At 43.0% G+C, this 9,387-nt stretch overlaps 1 protein-coding gene across 1 annotated transcript in view; it reads left to right on the top strand.

The window, feature by feature from the left end:
• DNAJC1 (DnaJ heat shock protein family (Hsp40) member C1) overlaps positions 5,277–9,387 on the top strand; it is a 187,972-nt gene continuing 183,861 nt past the window's right edge. Inside the window, exon 1 of the mRNA XM_018057082.1 lies at positions 5,277–5,819. Coding sequence (XP_017912571.1) covers positions 5,619–5,819 — 201 coding nt within the window. The 5' untranslated portion in view covers positions 5,277–5,618. The remainder of the gene's footprint in view (positions 5,820–9,387) is intronic.

Below are 9,387 nucleotides of genomic sequence, written 5' to 3'. Positions count from 1 at the left end.
CAAATAATATTCCATTGTATGGATGTACCACATTTGTTTATTCATTCATCAGTTGAATGGACATTAATTTGTTTGCAACTTTTTGGTATGAATAATGCTGCTATGATCATTTGTATACAAGTTTTATGCTTTTATTTTGTGTGTGTGTATATACCTAGGAGTGGAATTGCTGGGTTATATTATAAATATAAACTGTATATTTAGTTTTTGAGAAACTGCTGAACTGTTTTCCCAAGAGGCTGCATCATTTTGCATTTTCACCAGCAATATATGAGGGTTCCAATTTGTATGTCTTCACTAACTTCTTTTTTGTCTCTCTTTTTAATTATTGCCATCATCATGGCTATAAAATGGTATCTCTTTGTAGTTTTGATTTACGTTTTCCTGATGGCTAATGATGTTGCGCATCTTTTGTGTACTTACTCGCTTTTTGTATATCGTCTTCGGAGGAATCCATTGCCCATTTAAAAAAATATTGAGTAGAAAGAATTCTTTGCATTTTCTAGATGTAAGTCCCTTATCAGGTATATGATTTGCAAATATTTCTACCATTATCTTGGATGTCATTTCATTTTCTTGATGGTGTTCTTTGTGACACAAAAGTTTTAAATATCTATGTAGTTCAAATTATGTTTTCCTCCATCACGTGCTTTTGCTGTCATATCTAAGGGACCACTGGCTAACCCAAAGTCACTAAGATTTACCCTTATTTTTCAAAAAAAGAGTTTTATAATTTTAGCTTTTATCTTTGGGTCTATGATCTATTTTGAGTTAATTTTTTTTTAATGTTTGGTTTCATGTCTTTCCTTTTGCAAAATTCTTGTCCATTGTTTCTATAATTATTTCTTCTGTTTCATTCTCTCTCTCCTCTTTTTCTAGGACCCTAGTTATATGTGTTTTGATTTCTTCACTATGTCCCACATGCCTTTTAAGCTCTGTTCTCTTTCTGTCCTTTTTTCTCTCTGTGCCTCAGTTTGGGTATTTTTTCTTGACCTGTCCTCAAATTCATTAATCCTCTGTTCTGCTGAGTCCAATATGCTATTAAACCCACCAAGTTTTTTTATTTCAGATAGTATAATTTGAGATTTTCCTTTTTATGAATTCAGTTTATCTGTTAAAATTCTGCATCTTCAAATCCATTCTGTACACTTTTTCTTTTATTTTATAACCTATCTATTTTGTAATAGAAATTTTAAAGTCCTTATCTGGACTCCAGTAGCTGGCTTACTGTAGGTCTTCTATTATCTACTTTTTTCTCTTCATATTGGTCAAATTTCTCTATTTGTCTCACATCTCATAATTTTTTGGTCATATACCAGACTTTTATATTTAAAAAATAGGCAATAAAGATGATGATATTTGCCCCTACAGATGAAAATAGACAAATGAGGGGAGGATCAGGGATTGAACTGGGTTGGGATCGGGTTAGAGTTTTGGTAAGACTCACTCAACTTCTGGTTTCTCGGTTTCTTAGGTGTGATTCCTCTGGGATTTTGATAAGACAGCCTGCAAGGTTTCTATCTCCTCAGCCCAGCAGTTTTAGTTCTGCTTTTCAGAACTTTTAAACATAGATCTTTATCCTCCTACTCATACAACTTCAGAACTTTTGCAGATGTCTTGAGGGGGAAGACGACTTGTGTATATGAAGCAGGCTCCCCTTTTTAGGCAGAGTTCATTTTGCATGCACTGGTAGAATGTGGGGAAATTTCACGCCTCCTACCCTTCAGTCCTTTGGGCTTCTGCACTACCCCAGGACTCAGCAAATGTTCTGTGGGAAAGCTGGCTGGAAGTCTGAGGCTCCTAAGCCTCCAATCCATTACACAACTCACATGACCGTTAAATATTTCACTGGCTGCTCTCTTCCTGTGTACACTGCCTCCACCTAGACGAAGCTTCATCAGTCAATGCCCAGGATCATTAAATGTCACCAGATAAGAAAGCAGCTGTCCATTGGGAGCTCACTTAGTTCTGGCATCAGCAAATGATTCATTCAGTTGCATTGTCCTTTAGGGCAGGGGTTCCCAAGCCACAGGAACAAGGCCGCACAACAGGAGGTAGGTGGGTGAAACTGAAACCATTGCCACCGCCCCCTCCCCCACCTCCCGGCCCCTGTCAGTGGAAAAACTGTCTTCCACAAAACTGGTCCCTGGTGCCAAAAAGTTTGGGAATTGCTGCTCTAGAGGACAAGACAGAACATGTGAATGTGCCAAACTAGAAGTCTAAATGTGAATATCACTGTGGTCTCTGCAGAGACCTAGACCAGAACCACAGCATTTCAGAGTGGACCAGTGCTCTTGGAACTGAGTAGGAAGAAGCTGGAAGCTTCTGGAAGAGCAAAACGTCATGGCAGTGAGAAACAGTAACAGTGTTGTACTGAACAGACTCCAGTTCTACTTCAGCTTGGCCTTGGAAAGAGAACCATTCCTTTTAGCTGAAGGAAGTCCTTGGGGTTCTTGGACAACATAAGAATAGAGCTCAGGAGGGAACCATCAGATTGCTAAAATATCAGTGGCAATATAGCATCAGTTGCAAATGTTATATTGCACTTAATTTAATGGTCAAATTAGGAGAAAAGATGAATGTTGGGATATTACGTAAAAGTAGTGCTAAGATTATTGCTCTCATTTTTTCATTTTACTCATTGAATAAACAGTAAGATAACTTTAGAGACTTAGTAAAGTTGCCTTTCACGTTAAGAAAACCGATCTATCAAAAATCAAACTAAAAAACTGTACGGGGAGAAATGAACGTGGGGAGGCATTCATAGGATTCAGTTCAACTAATTGAATGCTGCTGCTGCTAAGTCACTTCAGTCGTGTCCGACTCTGTGCGACCCCAGAGACGGCAGCCCACCAGGCTCCCATCTCTGGGATTCTCCAGGCAAGAACATTGGAGTGGGATGCCATTTCCTTCTCCAAGGCCTGAAAGTGAAAAGTGAAAGTGAAGTTGCTTAGTCGTGTCTGACTCTTCGCGACCCCATGGACTGCAGCCTACCAGGCTCCACTGTCCATGGGATTTTCCAGGCAAGAGTACTACTAGAGTGGGGTGCCATTGCCTTCTCCTAATTGAATGCTAGCATATGTTATGTATTGTGCTCAGTCCTGGGGAGAAACAGAAAAGGTGATATCCCTTGCTATGGACTGAATGTTTGTGTCCTACCCGAATTCCTATGTTGATGTCCTAATTCCCTATATGATGGTATTTGAGGTGCAATCTTTGGGAGGTAATTAGGTTTAGCTGACGTCATGATGGTGGAGCCCAAGTTGTGGGGTACAGTTCAGTTCAGTCACTCAGTCATGTCCGACTCTTTGTGACCCCATGGACTGCAGCACGTCAGACCTCCCTGACCATCACCAACTCCTGAAGCTTGCTCAAACTCATGTCCATCGAGTCAGTGATGCCATCCAACCATCTCATCCTCTGTCATCCCCTTCTCCTCCTGCCTTCAGTCTTTCCCACAATCAGGGTCTTTTCTGATGAGTCGGTTCTTTGCATCAGGTGGCCAAAGTATTGGAATTTCAGCTTCAGCATAAGTCCTTCTAATGAATATTCAGGACTGATTTCCTTTAGGATGGATTGGTTGGATCTCCTTGCAGTCCAAGGGACTCTCAAGAGTCTTCTCCAACACCACAGTCCAAAAGCATCAGTTCTTCAGCGCTCAGGTTTCTTTATAGTCCAACTCTCACATATGACTACTGGAAAAACCATAGCTTTGACTAGACAGACCTTTGTTGGCAAAGTAATGTTTCTGCTTTTTAATAGACTGTCTAGGTTGGTCATAGCTTTTCTTTCAAGGAGCAAGCGACTTTTAATTTCATGGCTGCAGTCACCATCTGCAGTGATTCTGGAGCCCAAGAAAATAAATCTCTCACTGTTTCCATTGTTTCCCCATCTATTTGTCATGAAGTGATGGGACTGCATGCCATGATCTTCGTTTTTTGAATGTTGAGGTTTAAGCCAACTTTTTCACTCTCTTCTTTCACTTTCATCAAGAGGCTCTCTAGTTCTTCGCTTTCTGCATAAGAGGAAACACTAGATCTCTGTCCCCCTCCCCCACACTGCCACCATGTGAAGGTATAAGAAAGAAGTCCTCTGAAACCTGGAAGAGGGTTCTCACCAGAACTTGACCATGCTGACATCCAGTTTGTGGTATATTGAGCAGCCTTTGAAGAGGGTTTGAGCAGCCCTTGAGTACTAAGATACCCCTGTTCTTGTATCTTTGAAAGTTAAGCCTCACTATGAATTTAAAATAGGATTAATTCAAGCATTATATTGTATTATTTTTAAGCATTCATAACTATTTAAAAATATTTTTTAAACTCTACAGTAATAAAAGGATTTAAGTAAGATTTACCTCCTGGATACTGTTCTTCTAACCTCTGTCAAACACAACACTTTTTACTATGAAAGTTTTATTATTATCCTATTGAGCTTAATTCAACTGGTGGGATCCAAAATGAGAAAAAGGAGATCAAACTCTCAAAACTGCTAAAGCACCCTGAGTTATTCAAGGATTTATTTGTTCCCTTCTACTTCCTCAGCAAGAGTAGGGAGTCAGGGAGGAGAAATGTGAGAAAGCTAAGAAGAAAATAAGCTTCACACAAAAGAAAGCAATAGTGGTGAGGGGATAAAAAGAATAGGAAATGAGACATCGGTGGGAAAGAGAGAAGGTTTTTAGCTTAAATGTCTTTAATAACAGACGTCAACTGGGTAAAGAGCACCAACTGTAAATGGGCTAACGTCGATAAGCTTCACTTACCCTTAAGATTTTGAATGTCTGTCATGCTTATTACTTTCTACCTGGTTGTCTATTTTGTAGTATTATGCCTGTAAATATTATTTCATTATCAGAAGCATACTTTTTGTCTTGGTTCAAATTTTATCTCTTCTTCACCTCTCTTAAAAGGAAACTTCAGACTCCTCACTAGATTTGCCCCTTTCAAGCCCTGGGTTCAATTCCTCCTGTATTTTGGGGGATGGAATAATGAAATGTATGAAACAGAGGCTGTAATCAAAAATTCAGTTTTCAAATATGCTTTTAGTTTTCAATATCCGGGGGAGGATAAGAAGGTAGCTGTTTCACGGATGCGTGGGACGTTCCAGATAGATGCGCGATGTCTGTAACTGTTCACGTCCCTTAATCTGTGCCAATAGCCGTATGGCTCCGCGGAGAGAAGCGGTTTGCTGAGGCCCAGGTCTGGGGCTCCGGCTACCCTACTTCCGGCCCCGCCTCCTCTCCCGCGGTTGCTAGGAGACGTGATGTCACCGGAAACGAGGCCTGGGATAGGCTGAGGCGAGGGGAAGCCTCTCCCCCTTTCGCCGAGCTACCTAAACGCCCGGCGCTGGCTCGCCAGCTGTTTGTAGGCCTGGGTAAAGGGTGAGGGTCCGCGGGGGTAGGGCCGCCCGCGGCTCCGTCTGCGCTCTCACTGGACGAAGCGTCCGCCGTCTTCCGCCGCCCCTGCCTTCTGTCCAGGACCGGGCGCTGGGCGGGAGACTCCGGGGCGGCTGCCCGTGCTTCTGACTGACAAGCAGTGTTCCCACAGTCTGCTCTGCCCGCCACGTCCCCGGGTCTCGGCCGACGGCTCTGCGCGGCGGCTGACCTCTCCGAGCCCGGCGCGATGACAGCGCCCTGCTCCCGGCTGGCCCGGGTTCCTCCGCGCCGCCGGCCGGGACTCGTGCCGTTCCCGCCGCCGCTGCTGCTGCTGCTGCTGCTGGCGGCCGCGGGGCCGGCGCACGGCTGGGAGAGCGGAGACCTGGAGTTATTTGACTTGGTGGAGGAGGTGCAGCTCAACTTCTACCAGTTCCTCGGGGTGCAGCAGGTAAGTGGGGCCGCCCGCTCGCTCGAAGGCTGCATCTCCCGGGCAGAAACGTGCAGGTCGGGGCGGAAAGGAGGGGGTGGGGCGGGCTCTGACCAGGTTTTCTCGGAGCCGGGCTCGCGGGGCAAGATTTGGTCGTCCTGGGCTCGGCTGCCGTCCTCTGTCCGATTGACCACGGTCTTCTAACCTGCCTCAGAGGGAACGGCCTGCCTTCCCCAGTCCCTCACCGCCCGGGTTCCCTTCTCAAGTTCCGGTCTCCGTGACAGGCTGGACGGTGCCACCAGCCTGGGGTGAGGATCCCTTCTCTTTCCTCTGCCATTCTGGGGGAGATCCTTGCACCCTGCTGTGCTGCAGGAAGGAGGAGTGGTGGGGGTAGATCTTTGACTCTTAAACCCCTTCTCTTCCTGCCTCTCTGATTGTGGAAAGGTAGTCGTGTCTCCCTGTAGATTTTCACCTTCCCAGTTACCCTTATCCTTTTAAGAGCCTCCTTTCCTGTCTTTCCGGAAAGGTAGGAATGCCTTTTAGTTGGCGTCTGGGTTGCAGAAGTTTTTCTCGCACTGTACTTTGTAATGTGTGTAGCCTGTTGGATTAGGCATTCGTAGCCCCGTTTAGAAATCTGCAGGAGCTTGAAGCCTCTACCGTGTTGTTCGGGAAGTCGGAGAAGGAGCCGTCAAGTGCTGGGGCAGTAGAGACACTTGGGGTGCTCCAGGAAGAGGAGCTCAGCCAGTAGCACAGGATCGTTTTCTTTTTCTTTTCGTTTCCTTTCCTTCTTCAGCTCGACTTGAACTTGTCCTTTTTTTTTTTTTCTGATTGCTTTCACTCTGGGAGTGCTGAATGACTCTTACTGAGAGGATGCCATTTCACTGGTTTAACGATTATGCGGTGAAAGAATTTGAGACCTTCTGATTGAGCCCTTCATAAAAATGCTTTGAATAGTAAGGGGGCAAAAAGGTTTTAATGTTTACCCACAACTGTTATTCAGGGCACACTTGCCGTGACCAGAGGTCAAATGTACATTTCGCCCCAACAGGTTATCATAAATGTGTGTGAACTGTTCAGCTTAACACCAAATGGAAATTTACTTTTCAATTAAATATAAATGAATATAAAAATGCTGTTGCTGCGGCACCATGACTTTAACGAGTTTCAATTTTGTAAGAGTTATGAAGTAATTTAAACATTGCACACTTAAAATTCTTACATGCAAACAATTTCGTGTTGTCTGTATTCATTATTTTAATCTGGGCCACTTACTGCTAGTTAGAGACAAAGTGTACCTTATTTCAAAGTAAATAGTGATGCAATATGTGTAAGAATCATTAGTGAAATATAACTGAAGACTCTTAAGAACGCCTTTAATACTGAGGATAGTTTTTATTAGAATTTACGAAAATTGATTAAATTCTGTAGGTAGAGTCTCACGCTTAACCTATCCAAAGATTTTGAAAGATATTTTCTAGTTACTCAAGGAAACCTTTTAAGAGCCCCTTTAAGAGGATATAGAAACGTAGTAGCAGTGGTTTGAATTTTAGATTATGTGATCTAGCTTGCATGTGAAGTCTCTCATAGAATTTTCATTTGTAAATTCGTGCAGTTAAATTTGCAGTTAATTAGGTAATGTGGACAACCAGAGCATTTAACTATATGGGCAAAGATGGGAAAATAAGCATAGATAATTGAGAAGATTCCATGTGGAGGTAGAAGTTGAGTAGAAGGATCCAGAAAATTGTTTGCATCTGTGTTTCTCTCCCCAATTGTTTTGAAATTGAGAAGAATGCAGAAGAAACTTTATTTTAACTAAGCAAAGAACCTGATTGGAACAGGTTCTTTACATTGACTCCTAATTTTCTTGGAAGACTTTCAGGAGACCAAATATTTGGTAGAGACAAATGCAGCCTGTCTTAGGTCTATAATGTGTAATTTTCAGGCCAGAGACAGCCAATCTCTTTTGACTAGCCAGACATGAGGAACCAGAGCTAAGTAGGTAGGTTACTCAGAAGTGGTGACCAGGCTCTATCCATTTAATCAGTTTGTTCGTCATTCATTCAACAGAGATTTAGTTCGTGTCTACTAAATTTTTAAGCACTGGGAATTGGCCAGTATATAAAATAAAACCCCTGAACTCAAACAAAACTCACATTTTGGTAAGGGGAAACAGTAAACAACCAAACAAGTAAATATAAATGTCAGATGCTCAGAAAAGGCCTCAGAAGGAAGTAAGGGAATGAGCCATGTGGACAAATGCATTCAAGGAAGGCAACCAATTAAATGCAGAGCTCTTAGAGCTTGCTTAGTATTTGAGGAATGACATGTCAGCCAGTGTGGCTGGAGCAGGGTATATGGTGAGGACAGCAGTAGGTGAGATTAGAGTCATGGCTGGTCAGGGGACAATCTCCTAGGGCTTCGAACATCATTATAAGGACTTTGGCTATTATAAGTAACTTGGGGATGGAGTGGGGGTTTGAACAGAAGAGGTACATGATTTAACTTAAATTTCAAGGTGATCACTTCATTGAGTTGGAGATTATATGTATGTTGTTAATTATTGGATAATTGTGTAAAATATAGACTGTACCTGTGTGGTGCAAAGTGGGAAGATTCTGGATGTAATTTGAACATAGAGTTGACAGGATTTTGCTGATTGTTTGCATGTAAGATGGGGGGGAGTACTGATAAGTTGAAGATAATTGGAAAGCTTTTTCTAAACCTCAAGATGTCAATAAATATTTTGTCTAATTGCACTTGTCGCTTTTGGAGATGGAGAATCTGGGAATAGAAGTAGGTATGGTTTTGGGGAAAAATCAGTAATTGAGTTTTGGTCATGCTAAATTTGAGGCGTCTAATAAACTTTCAGGTTGAGGTGGTGTGTAGGCAGTTGGGTATCCAAGTCTGGAGTTGTAAGAAGGATTTGGCCTGTAGTTAATAAATTAAGGAGTCCCTGGCACTTTGTAGGTAAGTTAAAGTCACAAAACCAGGTAAGTTCACCAGGGATGTGTGTGCTAAGTTGCTTCAGTTTGTGTCCGGCACTGTGCAACCCAATGGACTGTAGCCTGCCAGGTTCCTCTGTCCATGGGATTCTCCAGGCAAGAATACTGGTGTAGGTTGCCATTTCCTTCTCCAGGGGATCTTCCTGACCCAGGGATCGTCTCCTGCATTGCCAGGCAGGTTCTTTGCCACTAGTGTCACCAGGGGAGTGAAGGTAAAAAAAGAGAAAAGAGGGATCTGGGAGCTGGACCATGAGGGGAACCAGCAAAGGAAATAGAGACGGAACAGCCAGTGAAGTCGGAGGCAAACCAAGAAAAGATCATCTTTTTCTCATTCAGTTGGAGAAAGTATTTTAAAGAGAAGAAAGCGATCAGCTGGGTTAAATGCTGATGGTAGTTCAAATAAGATGACCTCTAGATGTTGAACTGAACAGCGTGGAGGTCATTAGCTACCTCTGCTAAAGCTGTTTCAGTGGTGTGATGAGATCAGTAGATTAGTTGATTGGGGTAAGGAGAGAAGGAACAGGGCAGAGTTGAAGACAATTGATAGAAAAATCTTTTTGCAATCTCCATACCCTGAACTAAAC

The sequence above is a fragment of the Capra hircus genome, chromosome 13, assembly GCF_001704415.2.
Source record: "Capra hircus breed San Clemente chromosome 13, ASM170441v1, whole genome shotgun sequence".
Classification (NCBI taxonomy): domain Eukaryota; kingdom Metazoa; phylum Chordata; class Mammalia; order Artiodactyla; family Bovidae; genus Capra; species Capra hircus.
Note: the sequence above shows the minus strand (reverse complement) of the source record. Positions and strands in the feature narration are given on the sequence as shown.